The following is a 20,903-nucleotide window of genomic DNA, read 5'->3' on the forward strand; positions in this document are numbered from 1 at the left end:
ACATCAGTTAGAGCTTGCTGATTGTACTCCGGGAGCAAATCCAGTTCTCGAACCAACTATGAAGTGATGTGTACAGACGGAGGGAACCTGAGACGGCACACGCGATCACCAGAGTATTAGAATTTCCAATTCGGTTCCGTCGCAGTAGAGATCAATAGCAAGTCCAACAGACGACCCAAACACAGCGAGAATCACTTTTAAACAGCCCTCTCCTGGGAACCACATACAACAACCCACGTCTCAGTAGTGTTGAAAAACTCACAGAAAACGACGACGTATATTACCGTGCTGGAGCTATTACCCATTACGTTCAGCGGCTGCCATGGTAACGCCATGTCTCCCACACTCAAACACACGTGACGCTCACCAACCCCTGACCTGTTTATCCCACAGGATTAAGAAAAGGCTTCTTTTTTCTAAACCCTTTCTAGGACGCTAGTACATGCACCAGCCAGCCGTCAACAATGACACCCTATTGCCGACAAAACCCAGTCTGCTGCCCGTTACAGTAGCAGATATAAGATAAAATATCTATATTGTCCTTTGTCTCTCAGTCCATTTGTAAGATACTTTCTTTTGAACGTGAAACTGAGGATGCTTCCTTCATTCCTCATTTGGTTCAGCGGAGAATAACGAAGCCAGTGGTATTTAGGTATTCGAATTTACCACTCATAAAACATTTTCTTAGCAGTAAACATTGTACGTCTTGAGAGGCGTGCAAGGAATAGAGTGAACTGCAACGAAATGGTAAACCGGGGTCGATGTGCTGTCAGTGGACTGAACCAGGGCATGTGAAAGATCTGTGGGACCTGGATGTGGATAGGGAACTGTGGTATCGGTGCATTATACAGGACAGCTAGAGACTTGAGTGTGAACGAATGTGGCCTTTTTTGTCTGTTTTCCTGGCACTACCTTGCTGATGCAGAAGGTGGCGATGCTATTTCCTGTGGGGTGGGGTAGTGACAGGAATGGATGAAGGCAAGCGAGTATGAATATATGTTTATATATGTATATGGCTATATATGTGTATGTATATGTAGGTATATGTGTTCCCATGAGTCCACGGGGAAATGAAAGACAAGTTACCAAGTGCTTTTTCGTGTAATAATCACATTATCTGGGGAGATCCGAGAAAGAAATATAACAGTCAGTTGATATGCAATGAAGAGGCGTAGCTAAGACGCCATTTGGTAAACAAGTGACTATTCGAATGGACTTCAGGCGCTTTCAAGTCTGGCACCAAGCGTGTCATCAACTTATTATGTGGACAAGGGGGGGATCTGTTTATAAATCTTATCAATGATAAGATATCCAATTCGCATAGACCTTCACTTATATAAAAGTTACAATTCTTCGTGTATTCAGTGAGAGGAGATTCACTGATATTTCTCGTGGTACAGGAGTTACACTTAATGATAGAGATGATCAAACAAGGCATTTAAATCTTGTCCTGTTCTTTACTAAATTTATGTTGTTTAAGGCTAAGAGAAAGATCCTTACAAGTCTGCCCAACATAAAGCATATCACAACTTCTACATGGTACTCTCTAGATGCATCCTGCAGAACTTTCTAGTGAGTTTCTGATTAGCATTTTCCTTATAGTATTGTTGCTGCTGAAGGCATCATTTACACTAAAGAATTTAAGTAACATAGGAAGTAAAGTAGAGCTAATACTAAAAGGGAGAACAAAAGGTTCTTGGTGTCAAGGGGAGTTTTGGTTATAACCATATGATTTCTTTGCCAACTTAAGGGATTTATCAATGAAAGATCTAGGATACTTTGAATTGGATCCAATGGAATACATCTTCTCAGATTCATCATCAATAAACTCTGGACTGTAAATACGTGTACACCAACAGAGGAATTCGAGAACCAGGTAGGGCGCCTGGCTGCCACGGCTACGTGGAGGATGCAAGACACATACTAGATTTCTAGTGTTTTTAATGTGTGTTCCAACTTCATCAAACTCTTAGTTCTACACAACGGCCTTCCTTATTCAATAAAGATGTGCGACCCTCAGTTACATCGGTGCTAGGGGAACGCAGAGGTGGACCTGGATAGCGTCCGCTCTCACGATTATCCCACAGGCATTACCCCACCATAGCAGAAGGTCTCGAGCATGAAGGCGATGGTGGAGAGGATCCAGCCGAGGATGATGACGAAGAAGATGCCCTGTAGATGGTCCAGGCTGAGCGGGATGACGTCCCTGCCTCCCCTCACACGCACCTCCCCGCCTTCGTCCTCCTTCTCCCGCCAACCGTCCCCTTCCAGCTCCCTCTGCCGAAGCAATCAGTTCCCATCATGAGACATGCATATCTTTTTTTCAAACGCCTTCGATACTCATGCACACCTTAAGAGCTATACAAGTAATCAAGCTTATGGGAATCTCCATCAAAAGACACTTGCGTCACTCAGAAGTAACTCGCATTTCATACATGGACAACTGACCAGTGACTGTTAATGATCAACACGTATCAGGTGGACAGACCGAGTTCTGAGCTGAGAGCCTGAGGGAGCGGAGGAAGAACTGCCTGATGAGGCCACCGTTGAGCATCCAGCCGATGACCTGGTCGAACTTCCTCTTGAGGGGTGAGTGTCGCTGGAGAGCCATGGCGATGCTGAAGGGGGCGAAACATTCCTGCAACACCAACACTCTGCCTCACTCCCTTGCCAGCACATGTTCATCCCGACGCACACAAAACAGTGAAACAATAGATCAGCGGATGAATAGTTTTTATATCGTAAGACGTAAGGGATCAAGCCACGTGTTTAGATTGGCATTTCTCAAATCGCTGTTAATGGAATCGAGTCGTATCAGTAGATAGAAGTTAGGACTCTGTTTCGTGTATGATTTTCCTTGTTCCGGCTGATGTAAACATCAAATATAGCGGGAAGGTGAGATAACGCGAGAGGTTCAGCGAAAATGTGATCGATACATCCACCATATATAGCCTCCCCCATCCCTTCTCCGGTGACTTCATCAAACATATTCATGATTCATGTTGCTCAGTCAGACACCCATCATTTGCCCCACGTCGTTGATAAAGCGCTGAAAAATGCACCCAGAGATATGTACACCAGGGCCTTTCAAACTGGGAGAATTGGCGTCGTTTTCCATGACACTTGGAAAATGATAGCCAGAATATAGACTTAAGCTGTTCTTTTACATTTTCCTGCAAATAGAACTTTACCTCAGTCTCGAGATATTATTCTCCTGATATAATACCGATGTATCTAAAGAGCATGCAAGCTTTCTTTACGATTTCTAAATTAGTTATCGTAAATTCTTTACGATTTCTGAATTAGTTATGGTAAATAATTTTACTTTTATATTATCATTTCACGTTAGGAATTTAGGGTTTGAAACCGGGAATGAAAGATGACATTTTGCCGAAGTTCGGCACCAAAAAGTGTCATGCAAAAAAAGAACTGCCAAGAGTTTCCACTGTCTGACCAACTGAGCTGTGTCAAGGAGCCTGCTTCCCTCAGTGGCACGTCTGTCGCATAACAGTAAAAGAGTGTATGAATAAATCCTCCCTGGCCAGAGAAGGTCTGTCACGTGGACATTCCTGGAAGTGGTTTAGGATTAGCTGTATTTCGTGATGTATATATGTTTATAGAGTGTATGCTGACGCTAGGAGTGGGGGACATGATTCATGTGAGGTTAGTCGTCCAGGAATGTGGAGACAACTGTTGGTATTATCTTCTCGGTATAGATGGACACGCCACGGGCAATACATGCCCCAGGTTGGTGGTAATAGAGGGAGTTCTTCAGCTTAGCTGTTCGAGGAAAGACTGAGGTATCGTCATGGTCAGTCATCGTGTGTTCAGTGGAGGAAAGACTGAGGCATCGTCATGGTCAGTCATCGTGTGTTCAGTGGAGGAAAGACTGATGCATCGTCATGGTCAGTCATCGTGTGTTCAGTCTAGGAAAGACTGAGGTATCGTCATGGTCAGTCATCGTGTGTTCAGTGGAGGAAAGACTGAGGCATCGTCATGGTCAGTCATCGTGTGTTCAGTCTAGGAAAGACTGAGGTATCGTCATGGTCAATCATCGTGTGTTCAGTGGAGGAAAGACTGAGGCATCGTCATGGTCAGTCATCGTGTGTTCAGTGGAGGAAAGACTGAGGTATCATCATGGTCAGTCATCGTGTGTTCAGTCACCACACAGATACTATGGGAAACAGCAACTAGATACGCGCCTTGGATCTAAGCCTAGGTGGGTGGTGGAGCACCTCACGAGCGCGGGGACCAAAATCATACCTTTACCACAGGGAGAGGATAGCAACAACGCCACAGAGAGAAAGAAATGGTTGTCAGGGAGGTAATGCATGGAGGATTAATGATGGGAGTCTTTTTGACGGCACTCACACTAACAGGACTGTGGACGAAGAACCACACCAGATGTATCACAAGCGCTCGTGGAGGATAAAACCACTGTAGATGTAACATAACTGCTCACAAGACAATGATTAGGCACTTGTATAGTATTTAGAGCTTTTGGGAAGCAGACATTATGGTAATGTGAGATTCCCAGGATACAGTTTATTTACCATGACCTCGGAAACTCACTGATTCATTGAGGCATGACTGGCTGACGACCACTGGCTGCTGGTGGGACACCTTACCTTCATGAGCCTCATGCTGGACACTCCTCGAGTGGTAAACTTCGTGGCTGCCACGTACTCGAGGAAGGGGCTGTTCTGGAGCATGACCGCTCGACCTTCCAGAATTCTTGGGAAGATGTGCTCGGCAGCTGTGTAATCCTGGAACCTGTCTGTCAGGCTCTGGAAGGAACAGTGTGGTATTTTTCCTCCGATGTGGTAAACAAGCACGCATGTAAAAAGGTGATTTCAGTGATGAGATAGACCAGGACTTTGGATTCTCATGTTGCTAGGGAGTAATGGACACAAGGTGTAAGAGTATTCACAGTAAAGTCCCTCTACCATCATATTAGTGAGCACACAAGGATGAACAGGACTGTTGCGCTATCATTGCTAGTTCTTATCTCCATGATATCTAGCACAGATAGCGAGAACATTATGTGTAACGTTCAAGTTTAACTGTGTGGTAAGTGAGGATGTTTATGGAGGAGAGGTGAGACAAAACACCACAAAGAGGAGATAAAATCCTGGAAATGACACAAAACTCAATCATTTGTATGATTGAATAGATTAGGGGGCTGGAGAGAGAGAGAGAGAGAGAGAGAGAGAGAGAGAGAGAGAGAGAGAGAGAGAGAGAGAGAGAGAGAGAGAGAGAGAGTATGTGTCCTGTAATACAGAATTTGTACTGAAGAACGAACCTGCAGGTAAGGGTCGCTAGCGGAGGCGAGGGCGTCGCCGTAGAACTTGCCGACGCCGGAGACCTCGAGGCCAGAGGCGTGGAGGTCACGGATGTTCTCCATGGAGGCGGGCGGCTTGGCCACCAGAAGGTAGGCGGTGAGGTTGGTGGAGTAGGCGATGGTTAGGGTTATAGTGTACAGCCACAAGAAGGAGACGTAGGTCCTTGTGCTCCTCATCTTGGGGAGTGTGACCTGCGCCTCACAGCAGTGGAGCCCCAGCGCGTAGTACCAGCTGAAGCTCAGCGTCTGTAAGCTCTTCACCTCCACACCGCTGATCGAAGTCATCGCCAGGTGTAAGAAGAAAGATCATCGCTTAACACAAGAGCCAAGTACGCACATAACATTAAGGTTTCCGTAAATTTCTGGAAAGTGACTCCTCCATGGAATTCTCTTTTCCCCCTTTTTCTTTTCATAAGATATACATAGCATCAGTGACAATAATGCACTCCAAATGATGTTTACGTATAGTAAGTGACTGAGGAGAGAAAAAATGAAAATCTTTTTCGGATGAAAAGAATTCAGGGAAGAACATTGATCAGCAATGCCATGCAGAACATTACATGGAATGAATTATACTTCCTTCCCCGAGAGAGAGAGAGAGAGAGAGAGAGAGAGAGAGAGAGAGAGAGAGAGAGAGAGAGAGAGAGAGAGAGAGAGAGAGAGAGAGTTATGTGCATGTATATGGTCCATCACGACAATGACACTAATTCAATATCACCACAATTACCAGCATGACTAACATGCCGACAGCAATACTATCCACTACACAACACTACCAGATAAGAACAGTAGCAGTTCTCACCATCACCTCAGGCCACTTAGCTACACCAGAACAACAGCAAAACCGCAGCAATACTCACCACTACACCAGAACAACAGCAAAACAGCAGTAATACTCACCACTGAATCAGAAAAGCACGAAAACCGCAGCAGTACTCACCACTACACCAGAACAACAGCAGTAATACTCACCACTGAATCAGAAAAGCACAAAGACAGCAGCAGTACTCAACACGACACCAGAACAGCACAAAATCAGAAGCAGTGCTCAACACGACACCAGAACACCATGAAAACAGCAGCAGTACTCACCACGACACCACGACAGGGATAGTGTCAAAAATGGCCACTGGACGAGGGGAGCGGAAGGATGGCACGAGTATGTAGAACTCACCAGCGGCCGCTGCCGGACGCCAGGAGGTACAGGACTGGCCCTGAAGTGATGAGGCCCACCAGGATGGCCAGCCACGTTTGCCCTTGGAAGGGGAAGGCCAAGGCCTGCCATCGAGGTAGGGGTGGCTCCCTACGGGCCATGAAACAGCTCAGCTGGAAGGTCAGACAACACAGGCCGTCAGTTTCCGTGTGTCCACCAGCTAGTCTGGTGTAGCTTACGTTCTTACCAGGTTGAAGGATGAACTATACCCTCACAGCGGGGTATGCACCCTTAACTTACCTTACCTTGTGATGATTTAGGAGTTCTACCTCCGCAGCTGGGTCTGGGATCTTACCTAACCTTACGTGTACCTTACGGTGGCTTCGGAGGTCTTCTACCCCCATAACTGGGTCTAGGACCATACCTTACGTATGCTTTAGAATGGTTTCGTATGTTTTCTTCCCCCATAGCTGGGTCTGGAGCTTTACCTTATCTTGTGTGTGCCTTAAGATGGTTTCAGAGGTCTTCTACCCCCACTGCTGGGACTGGGACCTTACCTTACCTTGTGTATACTTTACAATGGTCATGGAGGTCTTCTACCCCTATAGCTGGGTCTGGGACCTTACCTTACGTATGCCTCACGATGGTCTCAAAGGTCTCTCCCAACAGCTGGATCTGGGACTTTACCTTACGGATACTTTACGATGGTTTCGGAAGTCTTCTGCCTCCTTAACTGGGACCAGGGCATTTATCGTACTTAATCTTATGTATACCTTACGATGGTGTCGGAAGTCTACTCACAGAACTGGGTCCGGGATCTTACCTTACCTTGTGTATATTTTACGTTGGTTTCGGAGGTTTTCTACCCTCACAGCTGGGTCTGGGACCTTACCTTGCCTTACGATGGTTTCACGCTGTTTCTCGGTGTGAAAAGAAATAAGCAGCTACTTTTTTTTACATGTACTTCGCCGTTCTCGACTTGAGCATGAAGATACGACTCTTGATCATTCCGATGCGACCCGTAGGCACGACGCTACGACCCTTAGGTATGATATCATGACCTGGCCTTTAACCCGATCGTTAATTAGAGTCAAAAGCTGGGCCATCACACTGTAGCGCTGAGGGAAGTAATCCTCACAGACAGACTAGATATAGTCACCTGTGAATTCAGTTAAGCGGAAAAGAGGCTTCAACTTGCACTTCAGACCACCCTAGCCGCTGAGACAAGCCTAGCACTTTAGACAAACCTAGCCATCGACACAACAACAAAACCGTCATCCCAGGACTTGCCTCGGAGTCGTAGGGGGCGCTGTAGTCGAGGATGCCCACCCTGACGATGGTGACGTAAAGGTCTACCACGCCGATGTCCACCTCATTCCTCGCCAGCTTGCCCATCATGCCCGACCAACTGCCATTGGCTTCCTCTCGGCCCCAACGCTCGCCTGAAAGAATCCATAATACTTTTTTTCCCATAATTTCAGATTCCACCATCTCTCTCTCTCTCTCTCTCTCTCTCTCTCTCTCTCTCTCTCTCTCTCTCTCTCTCTCTCTCTCTCTCTCACACACACACACACCTTTATTCCTTTCCAGCTTTCGCATGGTAGCGTCAGGAACAAACGACTGAGCCTTTGAGGAAATATCCTCGCTTGACTCCTCTTTTTTTTTCGGCAACCTTCAGCTCCCGCCCATTTGTCATTTCGTGCGACACGCAGAGGATATGTGGCCAGCATTCTTTATTTCCCACAGAAAGAGGTGAAGGGAAAGAAATTTGTTATGACAGAGCTAAAAATACATCAGCTGCTCAAAATTACAATTTACTGAATGTCTTCAGGAGCGGTGAGCGCACCTGCTGGAGGTTCCTCGTATCTAACGGTGAAGTTGAGGACCTCCGACAATGTGTCCACCACGCCGATGTCCGTACCGTAGCGGAAGAGCAGGGAGCCGTCCCTAGCGCGGTAGTAGAACACGCTGGGCGCCCACTCGAACGTCACCACCTGCACCAGAAGGGACGGTCAGTTCGCTCCACCTGAGTCACGGACTCTGTACAACGGCTGGTATCAAGTTGGTCTACCAGACATGCCAGTGAGAGTAACACTTGTATCACCAAGAATACATCTTCCACCCTCGGTCTTGCTCTTAAGGAAGTCTGTGTATAAGTGTACAGTCGATGGCTTACAAGGAGTAGCAATGACTGTCACGAAGGAATTTTTACTTACTGTACTTAAGACTATGCCTGGAATCCTGACTTCAAAACCTCAGTGAAGGTAACCTCTCGCGCCTCGTCCATGCCATCACCCAGTTCAAAACAGTATCACACACCTAGCCGGCAGAGAACACACGTGAATATAGACAGCAGTATGACCAAAAATTCTCACCCACAAGTCGAAGGAGGTGGAGGTCCAATAACGTAGGGAACAGACAAAATCACTCACCATCAGCACAAATCAAAGTACAAATCCAGACCCTAAACAACTCCATGAACAATATAATTACTGAAAACCGAACAGCAAACTGACATCTCAATATTAAAGCGATAAAAGCTTAATTCTGGGGAACACGAAAGAATATTCACACCCACACCACTCCGGCCACCACACGTGAAACACTATGGTACCGAGCAATAACATCATCCCATCTGCCAAAGAACATACAGGTCTGCTGATAAAGCCTCAAACCTTCACATCCCTTACAAGATCAGTTATGAAATTTCTACATTCAGTCCAGCCTGCTTCACTCACTCCCTCCTCTACTAACAACACTCACAACTTTGTTAAAGACCCAAAGAACTGCCTTACGATAGGCCCTCAAAACATATCACACTTTAACCTGAAAACTCTTTGGCCTAAGAATCTCATGACTATACAGTAAATCCCACGCGGCTGAAAATCCCGTAGTTATCAAGGCGTTGGGTATCTACAGGTATCAGTCGAAATGATAACCTTTCAAGATGTATCTGTATGTAAGCAAATTTTGAGAGATAAAACACGAGGGTGTGTGATAATACACAGGGGAATTCTGATTCTCGTGTTAAGTGGTCAGACGGTTGTGAGTGGGCTGATAGCGTCTAAAGGCAGAGTCCAAAGTAAGAACCAAGCTGGGAATTCCGAGACCAAAATAACGTCCCACTGACTATAATCTTCAATGTACTGATCTGATAACACGTTGAGCTGCTCAGATTGTTATTGCCATTTGGAGTACGGTGTGACCCTGACCACAACGACACGAGCTTTAAGAACGATTTGACCACAACGACACGACCTTTAAGAATGACTTGACCACAACGACACGAGCTTTAAGAACGATTTGACCACAACGACACGACCTTTAAGAATGACTTGACCACAACGACACGACCTTTAAGAACGACTTGACCACAACGACACGACCTTTAAGAACGACTTGACCACAACGACACGACCTTTAAGAATGACTTGACCACAACGACACTACCTTTAAGAACGACTTGACCACAACGACACGACCTTTAAGAACGACTTGACCATAACGACACGACCTTTAAGAACGACTTGACCATAACGACACGACCTTTAAGAACGACTTGACCACAACGACACGACCTTTAAGAACGACACGACCTTTAAGAACGACTTGACCACAACGACACGACCTTTAAGAATGACTTGACCACAACGACACGACCTTTAAGAACGACTTGACCACAACGACACGACCTTTAAGAACGACTTGACCACAACGACACGAGCTTTAAGAATGACTTGACCACAACGACACGACCTTTAAGAACGACTTGACCACAACGACACGACCTTTAAGAACGACTTGACCACAACGACACGACCTTTAAGAACGATTACCATTCCCAAGGCTCATACTGTTGTTCTCAAGAGAATACACTTTCGTACTAAAGGATCGTCCCGTCGTGCTCAAGAATCGTGCCGTCGTGCTCAATAATGGTACAATCGTGCTCAAGGATCGTACCGTCGTGCTCAAGGATCGTCCCGTCGTGCTCAAGCGTGTTACCGTTGGTGCTCAAGGATCGTGCCGTCGTGCACAGGGATCGTACAGTCGTGCTCAATAATGGTAAAATCGTGCTCAAGGATCGTACCGTCGTGCTCAAGGATCGTGCAATACCTGCTGTGGATGACGGCTACAATTACTGCGCGGGACTTGCCTTGAGGACGGCGCCGCGCAGGTCTGAGAACCTGCTGGGGAACAGCTCCACGTGGGAGGTGAACCTCTTGTCTCGCCAGGTGGTGACGCGTCGCACGCCCTCACCCCAGTACAGCTGGTGCACGTACAGTCCCCACTCCCCCTGCACGCCAGACTGTGGGGGAGGAAGATGTACTATAGTACGCTGCTCATGTACAGTCCCTACTCTCCTCCTGCGCAGTACACATGTACGCAATGAATGAGACAAGTCTTGGTGCACGGTCGAAGCCTCGATGCGAGAAGGGTCGAAGCTGTGCCGAGCTTTCTGTGTCTGCCTTCCGAGACAGGACTCCGTACTGCTTCAACCATTATATATCTATCTATCTATCTGTCTATCTATCTATCTATCTATCTATCTATATATATATATATATATATATATATATATATATATATATATATATATATATATATATATATATATATATATATAATGAAATCTCATGTGTTTACCAGATTGTTGAGACGTTTTCGAAACTTCGAAGCCTTTTTAACGACATTATTCGGGTCTTATGAAGCTGTTCCACGAACCTTACAATTTGGACTGCGTGAGTCGAACGTCTCCATGTGACAGTGAGGTACTGAGGGTTGTGTGTGACTGATATATGCCCGGACGCTTACCTTGGTGACCCCAGCAATGTGCTCCGTCTTCCTGGCCTTCTCAGATGTTGCTAGAGATTCCAGATGTTGCTTGGTAGGTGCGACAAACACATACCTGGTGGGATGGGTAAGTACCACTTATCACACTTCACCCTGGTTAGATGATCAGTTCAGTGTAAGGAATGACATGAAGCTGCTTATGTTAATACATCCTCTCTCTCTCTCTCTCTCTCTCTCTCTCTCTCTCTCTCTCTCTCTCGCTGGTAGGTAGTACACAGCCACCGAGCAGGAAGGCGCATATCACCAGTACTGCTCGCCTGGGTATCGGGAGGGTTAGTAACGTCTGCGCATCGACGTAGCACTTCAGTGGTTTTCAAGTGTCATTCCCTTAACCTCGGTACGGGGCCGCATGCATAGTGAGAGTGTGTATGTGGTAGTGGAATTATCCTCATCACGTATTAGAAGTATTTTCGGTCGGTCGGTGGAGTGGCTAGATGTTGCCGACCTTGATGATACCGGCAGTTTGATCAGCCCACACAACCCACCCACCCACCAGGCTCAGTAGGTGTCTTTACCCCTGGCCTCACCCACGCCTAAACACCAGACCGGACACACCGCCACCAGTCTGTGCTTCTCGTACATTACACTGGACAACAAGTGACTCACACGAGTCGTTCTTCGTAACTATATTCTTTTTCTGTAGTAAGCACCGCCCCCGAGCCCTGCCTCCATTTTCCAAAATCCTTTCGTAGGTGCTGGTAAGTACTCCTCTCTCTCTCTCTCTCTCTCTCTCTCTCTCTCTCTCTCTCTACACACACACACACTACACACACACACAACACACACACACACACACACATATATATATATATATTTTTTTTCTTTCAAACTATTCGCCATTTCCCGCATTAGCAAGGTAGCGTTAGGAACAGAGGACTGGGCCTTTGAGGGAATATCCTCACCTGGCCCCCTTCTCTGTTCCTTCTTAAAAAAAAAAAAAAAAAAAAAAAAAAAAAAAATATATATATATATATATATATTGTTATTATATTCATTTATTTTGCTTTGTCACTGTCTCTCGCGTTATCGAGGTAGCGCAAGGAAACAGACGAAAGAATGGCCCAACCCACCCATATACACATGTATATAAAAACACGTCCACACACGCAAATATACATACCTATACATCTCAATGTATACATATATATACAAACACACAGACATATACATATATACCCATGTACATAATACCTACTATTATTATTATATTTATTTTACTTTGTTACTGTCTCCCGCGTTAGCGAGGTAGCGCAAGGAAACAGACGAAAGAATGGCCCAACCCACCCATATACACATGTATATAAAAACACGTCCACACACGCAAATATACATACCTATACATCTCAATGTATACATATATATACAAACACACAGACATATACATATATACCCATGTACATAATACCTACTATTATTATTATATTTATTTTACTTTGTTACTGTCTCCCGCGTTAGCGAGGTAGCGCAAGGAAACAGACGAAAGAATGGCCCAACCCACCCACATACACATGTATATAAAAACACGTCCACACACGCAAATATACATACCTATACATCTCAATGTATACATATATTTACAAACACACGGACATATACATATATACCCATGTACATAATACATACTATTATTATTATATTTATTTTGCTTTGTCGCTGTCTCCCGTGTTAGCAAGGTAGCGCAAGGAAACAGACGAAAGAATGGCCCAACCCAACCACATACACATGTATATACATACACGTCTACACACGCAAATATACATACCTATACATCTCAACGTATACATATATATCACACACAGACATATACATATATACACATGTACATAATTCATACTGTCTGCCTTTATTCATTCCCATCGCCACCTCGCCACACATTAAATAGCAACCCCCTACCCCCCTCATGTGTGCGAGGTAGCGCTAGGAAAAGACAACAAAGGCCCCATTCGTTCACACTCAGTCTCTAGCTGTCATGTAATAATGCACCAAAACCACAGTTCCCTTTCCACATCCAGGCCCCTCAGAAGTTTCCATGGTTTACCCCAGACGCTTCACATGCCCTGGTTCAATCCATTGACAGCACGTCGACCCCGGTAAACCACATCGTTCCAATTCACTCTATTCCTTGCACGCATGCTCAGGCCCCGATCGCTCAAAATCTTTTTCACTCCATCTTTCCACCTCCGATTTGGTCTCCCACTTCTCGTTCCCTCCACCTCTGACACATATATCCGCTTTGTCAATCTTTCCTCACTCATTCTCTCCATGTGCCCAAACCATTTCAAAACACCCTCTTCTGCTCTCTCAACCACACTCTTTTTATTACCACACATCTCTCTTACCCTATTATTACTTAATCAATCAAACCACCTCACACCACATATTGTCCTCAAACATCTCATTTCCAGCACATCCACCCTCCTGCGCACAACTCTATCCATAGCCCACGCCTCGCAACCATACAACATTGTTGGAACCACTATTCCTTCAAACATACCCATTTTTGCTTTCCGAGATAATGTTCTCGACTTCCACACATTCTTCAAGGCTCCCAGAATTTTCGCCCCCCTCCCCCACCCTATGATTCACTTCCGCTTCCATGGTTCCATCCGCTGCCAAATCCACTCCCAGATATCTAAAACACTTCACTTCCTCCAGATTTTCTCCATTCAAACTTACCTCCCGATTGACTTGACCCTCAACCCTACTGTACCTAATAACCTTGCTCTTATTCACATTTACTCTCAACTTTCTTCTTTCACACACTTTACCAAACTCAGTCACCAGCTTCTGCAGTTTCTCACATGAATCAGCCACCAGTGCTGTATCATCAGCGAACAACAACTGACTCACTTCCCAAGCTCTCTCAACCACAACAGACTGCATACTTGCCCCTCTTTCCAAAACTCTTGCATTCACCTCCCTATTAACCCCATCCATAAACAAATCAAACAACCATGGAGACATCACACACCCCTGCCGCAAACCTACATTCACTGAGAACCAATCACTTTCCTCTCTTCCTACACGTACACATGTCTTACATCCTCGATAAAAACATTTCACTGTTTCTAACAACTTGCCTTCCACACCATATATTCTTAATACCTTCCACAGAGCATCTCTATCAACTCTATCATATGCCTTCTCCAGATCCATAAATGCTACATACAAATCCATTTGCTTTCCTAAGTATTTCCCACATACATTCTTCAAAGCAAACACCTGATCCACACATCCTCTACCACTTCTGAAACCACACTGCTCTTCCCCAATCTGATGCTCTGTACATGCCTTCACCCTCTCAATCAATACCCTCCCATATGATTTACCAGGAATACTCAACAAACTTATACCTCTGTAATTTGAGCACTCACCTTTGTCCCCTTTGCCTGTGTACAATGGCACTATACAAGCATTCTGCCAATCCTCAGTCACCTCACCATGAATCATACATACATTAAATAACCTTGCCAACCAGTCAACAATACAGTCACCCCCCTTTTTAATAAATTCCTCTGCAATACCATCCAAACCCGCTGCCTTGCCGGCTTTCATCTTCCGCAACGCTTTTACTACCTCTTCTCTGTTTACCAAATCATTTTCCCCAACCCTCTCACTTCACACACCACCTCGACCAAAACACCCTATATATGCCACTCTATCATCAAACACATTCAACAAACCTTCAAAATACTCACTCCATCTCCTTCTCACATCACCACTACTTGTTATCACCTCCCCATTAGCCCCCTTCACTTCTATCCTTGGGGATAGGGGAGAAAGAATACTTCCCATGCATTCCTCACGTGTCGTAGAAGGCGACTAAAGGGGACGGGAGCGGGGGGCTAGAAACCCTCCCCTCCTTGTATTCTAACTTTCTAAAAGGGGAAACAGAAGAAGGAGTCACGCGGGGAGTGCTAATCCTCCTCGAAGGCTCAGACTGGGGTGTCTAAATGTGTGTGGATGTAACCAAGATGAGAAAAAAGGAGAGATAGGTAGTATGTTTGAGGAAAGGAACCTGGATGTTTTGGCTCTGAGTGAAACGAAGCTCAAGGGTAAAGGGGAAGAATGGTTTGGGAATGTCTTGGGAGTAGAGTCAGGGGTTAGTGAGAGGACAAGAGCAAGGGAAGGAGTAGCACTACTCCTGAAACAGGAGTGGTGGGAGTATGTGATAGAGTGTAAGAAAGTAAACTCTAGATTGATATGGGTAAAACTGAAAGTGGATGGAGAGAGATGGGTGATTATTGGTGCATATGCACCTGGGCATGAGAAGAAAGATCATGAGAGGCAAGTGTTTTGGGAGCAGCTGAATGAGTGTGTTAGTGGTTTTGATGCACGAGACCGGGTTATAGTGATGGGTTATTTGAATGCAAAGGTGAGTAATGTGGCAGTTGAGGGAATAATTGGTTTACATGGGGTGTTCAGTGTTGTAAATGGAAATGGTGAAGAGCTTTTAGATTTATGTGCTGAAAAAGGACAGGTGATTGGGAATACCTGGTTTAAAAAGAGAGATATACATAAGTATACGTATGTAAGTAGGAGAGATGGCCAGAGAGCGTTATTGGATTACGTGTTAATTGATAGGCGCGCAAAAGAGAGACTTTTGGATGTTAATGTGCTGAGAGGTGCAACTGTAGGGATGTCTGATCATTATCTTGTGGAGGTGAAGGTGAAGATTTGTAGAGGTTTTCAGAAAAGAAGAGAGAATGTTGGGGTGAAGAGAGTGGTGAAAGTAAGTGAGCTTGGGAAGGAGACTTGTGTGAGGAAGTACCAGGAGAGACTGAGTACAGAATGTAAAAAGGTGAGAACAAAGGAGGTAAGGGGAGTGGGGGAGGAATGGGATACATTTAGGGAAGCAGTGATGGCTTGCGCAAAAGATGCTTGTGGCATGAGAAGCGTGGGAGGTGGGCAGATTAGAAAGGGTAGTGAGTGATGGGATGAAGAAAGATTATTAGTAAAACAGAAGAGAAAGGCATTTGGACGATTTTTGCAGGGAAATAATGCAAATGAGTGGGAGATGTATAAAAGAAAGAGGCAGGAGGTCAAGAGAAAGGTGCAAAAGGTGAAAAAGAGGGCAAATGAGAGTTGGGGTGAGAGAGTATCATTAAATCTTAAGGAGAATAAAAAGATGTTTTGGAAGGAGGTAAATAAAGTGCGTAAGACAAGGGAACAAATATATATATATATATATATATATATATATATATATATATATATATATATATATATATATATATATATATATATATATATTCTTTTTTTTCATACTATTCGCCATTTCCCGCGTTAGCGAGGTAGCGTTAAGAACAAAGGATTGAGCCTTTGAGGGAATATCCTCACTTGGCTCCCTTCTCTGTTCCTTCTTTTGGAAAATTAAAAACGAGAGGGAAGGATTTCCAGCCCCCGCTCCCTTCCCTTTTCGTTGCCTTCTACGACACGCAGGGTATACGTGGGAAGTATTCTTTCTCCCCTATCCCCAGATATCTAAAACACTTCACTTCCTCCAGTTTTTCTCTATTCAAACTTACCTCCCAACTGACTTGTCCCTCAACCCTACTGTACCTAATAGCCTTGCTCTTATTCACATTTACTCTCAGCTTTCTTCTTTTACACACTTTACCAAACTCAGTCACCAGCTTCTGCAGTTTCTCACCCGAATCAGCGACCAGCGCTGTATCGTCAGCGAACAACAACTGACTCACTTCTCAAGCCCTCTCATCCACAACAGACTTGCCCCTCTCTCCAAAACTCTTGCATTCACCTCCCTAACAACCTCATCCATAAACAAATTAAACAACCATGGAGACATTACGCACCCCTGCCGCAAACCGACATTCACAGGGAACCAATCACTTTCCTCTCTTGCTACTCGTACATATGCCTTACATCCTCGATAAAAACTTTTCACTGCTTCTAGCAACTTACCTCCCACACCATATATTTTTAATGCCTTCCACAGAGCATCTCTATAAACTCTATCATATGCCTTCTCCAGATCCATAAATGTTACATACAAATCCATCTGTCTTTCTAAGTATTTCTCACATACATTTTTCAAAGTAAACACCTGATCCACACATCCTCTACCATTTCTGAAACCACACTGTTCTTCCCCAATCTGATGCTCTGTACATGCCTTCGCCCTCTCAATCAATACCCTCCCGTATAATTTCCCAGGAATACTCAACAAACTTATACCTCTGTAATTTGAACACTCACCTTTATCCCCTTTGCCTTTGTACAGTGGCACTATACATGCATTCCGGCAATTTTCAGGCACTTCACCATGATCTATACATACGGTGAATATCCTCACCAACCTGTCAACAACACAGTCACCCTATTTCTTAATTAATTCCACAGCAATATATATATATATATATATATATATAAAAGCAGTTTCATTCACTGTACATATACACCATACCACAAAGCTGACATGATTGAACACATATCGAACAGTTAATCACAACTAAGTTCTTTTGCTTCTCAAATTCCCATTCTTTATGAAGGATCAGATTTTAGTGTATCTTTCGGGCGCCTCCTTACAGAGCGAGTGAGTTGCTGTAGCGACACTCACTTGCCGTGGTAGTCCCAGGCGTGAGGGTGGGTGTTGGTGAAGTGCAGGAACGGCTCGGGATGGTCCAGTAGAAACAAGTAGCCACGACGACCCAACGACCCCCACACGACTCCCAGGAGGTCGGCCGTCCCGTTGATGTGTACCACCTTGTGTGTGAGTGGAGTGGGTGAGGGCGACCATACAGTTGGTATGAGGGATCATATATATATATATATATATATATATATATATATATATATATATATATATATATATATATATATATATATTTTATACTATTCGCCATTTCCCGCGTTAGCGAGGTAGCGTTAAGAATTTAGGACTGAGCCTTTGAGGTAAAATCCTCACTTGGCCCCCTTCTCTGTTCCGTCTTCTGGAAAGTAAAAAACGAGAGGGGAAGACTGCTCGAAGACTTACACAAGAATAGTTCGAGAAAGAAGAAACACAAGAATTACAGATGGTGACAGCAGTGCCACCTGAATCTCTGGAGAGCACGACATACTAACCTGTCTCACATTAGGCAGGAGGAGGAGCAGATCCTCCAGTAACCCTGACTGGCTGTATCCTTCATCATAACCCACTACCAGTTCACAGTCCTTCATCTCCCGCTGCACCACAGCCACCAGCATCCTGATCAACGATGCTGCCTCCAGTACAACGCTCGAGTCCTCCACGCGGCTGTCAGACTCTTGTAAAACCTGTGTATCATGGGTTATGGTGTTCCGTACTACAGCAGAGAAGCGGGGTAGAAATGCCGATGAACAACAGCTGTATACTACAGCTGGGAGACTCGGAAATCTACAATCAAGCCGTAAAGAGTCATGCTTGACTGTGAGACCTGTGGGAGAATAGTTAGGGACGCCTTGTGAGAGGTCCTCCTTGCGTCCTGTTATTCACACTCGCCGTCATCCTTGTCATCTCCCAGAAGCTTCCCAGGACACATTTAAGCGTCGAATTATCGCTCGTGCCTTCTCCCTTGTCAATCACGGACGCACCGCTGCGGGAGTGTGGTAGGACCACAACACACACCAACAGCCATAGGTTGAGCATGTCTCTCATTACCACTCCGGGTTATCTGCAGGCACACACAGTGCACCGTAAGGAGAGCCACCTGTAATGAAATTTCACTTCTGTAACATTTGGAATGAAGTCAGAGTAAATAGTGTGAGGACGAGATCAACATAAGGAGTGGCGCTTCTGATGACGGAGGAATTGTGGGAATGTCTTAAAAGAGTGTGAGTAACTAAGCTCGAAACTGATGTGATGAAGAATTAAAGAAGACTGACTATGAGAGGTGGGTGACTGTCACTACCCATGCACCTGGTAGTGATAGGAGGGAGGAAGATAGAGGAAAACGTTTGGGCGGAGCTGAGTATGTGCTTTAGCAATTTTTCAATCAAGCGATCAAATTCCTCTTGGTGAACAGTTCGAATGCAGGAGTGGACCATGTGGCAGCTGAGGTTATAACTGGGTGGGCAGGCGTACCAGGGGCGAGTGAAAACAGGGAATAGCTTGTCAAGGAGTGTGACGAACAACTTAAAAACTGGGAATCCCTTGCTGAAAACGCAATGCATAAATGTTAGAGTTGTATGTGGCGCTGGGGTCCCCGGGCACTACTGGATTATGTACTAAATGACAGACGTGCAAAGGAGAGGTAGGTCTGTCTGTGTATACTTGTGCAGATTTCTGTACAGTCTGTACGTGACGAAGAATATTACAGTAGGTGGTGTGAAGACCATAGAACAGTCTGTACTCGGCTGTGGGAAGTATTGTACTGTCTGTTTGTTTCCGTGGAAGTACAGTTCAGTCTGTATATGGCTGCGGGAGCGTTGTACAGTCTACACGTAGCTGTGGGGAGTAGCGTTCACTTTGTACGTGGCTGTAATGATTGTAATAAGGTCAACGTGTGGCTCTGGGGATTGTAATACAGAATATACATAGCTGTAATGATTACAGTACAGTATGCACGTAGCTGTAAAAAGTTTAGTACAGTTTGTATGTGACTGTAAACAGTAAAGTACAATCTGTATACGCCTGTAGGGAGCACAGTTCTGCGTTTACGTGGTTGTAAAGAGTTTAATGCTGTATGTATGCTTTGGAAAGCACGGTAGAGTCTTTGCGTGGCTGTGAAGATCATAGGACAGTCTATACGCGGCTGCTGGGAGCATTCCAAAGTGTGTCTGTGTCTGTAAAGAGTAGGAATGGCTTAAATGAAGAGATGTCAGCAATTGTGGGTGTCTGTCAGACACTATACCATACAGACTGTCAGGGAGAGACTGGCACGTACAAACTACTGTTAGGGAGAGACTGGCACGTACAAACTACTGTTAGGGAGAGACTGGCACGTACAGACTGTCAGGGAAAGACTGACACTAAATCCAATAAAAATGACAGACTCGATTGCCATCTACGTTTGACCTAAAATCGATAATGAATTTATATTAGAAAAATACTTATCTTCCAAAAATGAAGGAAAACCAGAAAAAATAGGAATAAAGTCTCATTAACATCACGTTGGACGTCAAGTGTATCTTTCATGGCTGGAAAGACACGAGGGTCGAGCCATGGCCGGAAAATTATCCAGACTGGAATTCATGGCTCACTGAAAAGTTATCGTTGTAAATAGAATACGTGCGTGTGTAGTGAAAGCCTATGATGCCAGTCGCTTAGACAAGTAATTTATCTTTCTTTTTCTTTCAAACTATTCGCCATTTCCCGCATTAGCGAGGTAGCGTTAAGAACAGAGGACTGGGCCTTTGGGGGAATATCCTCACCTAGCCCCCTTTTCTGTTCCTTCTTTTGGAAAATTAAAAAAAAAAAAACGAGAGGAGAGGATTTCCAGGCCCCCCGCTCCATCCCCTTTTAGTCGCCTTCTACGACACGCAGGGAATACGTGGGAAGTATTCTTTCTCCCCTATCCCCAGGGATAAAATATATATATATGTATATATATATATATATATATATATATATATATA

General features: G+C 44.9%; 1 protein-coding gene across 1 annotated transcript in view; it reads right to left on the reverse strand.

Moving 5' to 3' along the window:
• Positions 1 to 1,068: 1,068 nt before the first annotated feature.
• LOC139752238 (ionotropic receptor 21a-like) overlaps positions 1,069 to 20,903 on the reverse strand; it is a 30,565-nt gene continuing 10,730 nt past the window's right edge. Inside the window, exons 5-15 of the mRNA XM_071668273.1 lie at positions 18,432 to 18,811; positions 17,926 to 18,071; positions 11,307 to 11,400; positions 10,648 to 10,800; positions 8,341 to 8,488; positions 7,785 to 7,936; positions 6,516 to 6,667; positions 5,303 to 5,612; positions 4,629 to 4,787; positions 2,489 to 2,638; positions 1,069 to 2,277 (exon numbers count right to left, since the gene is read on the reverse strand). Of these exons, the coding sequence (XP_071524374.1) occupies positions 2,077 to 2,277; positions 2,489 to 2,638; positions 4,629 to 4,787; positions 5,303 to 5,612; positions 6,516 to 6,667; positions 7,785 to 7,936; positions 8,341 to 8,488; positions 10,648 to 10,800; positions 11,307 to 11,400; positions 17,926 to 18,071; positions 18,432 to 18,811 (2,045 nt within the window). The 3' untranslated portion in view covers positions 1,069 to 2,076. The remainder of the gene's footprint in view (positions 2,278 to 2,488; positions 2,639 to 4,628; positions 4,788 to 5,302; positions 5,613 to 6,515; positions 6,668 to 7,784; positions 7,937 to 8,340; positions 8,489 to 10,647; positions 10,801 to 11,306; positions 11,401 to 17,925; positions 18,072 to 18,431; positions 18,812 to 20,903) is intronic.

This window comes from Panulirus ornatus, chromosome 12, assembly GCF_036320965.1.
Source record: "Panulirus ornatus isolate Po-2019 chromosome 12, ASM3632096v1, whole genome shotgun sequence".
NCBI classification, from domain to species: domain Eukaryota; kingdom Metazoa; phylum Arthropoda; class Malacostraca; order Decapoda; family Palinuridae; genus Panulirus; species Panulirus ornatus.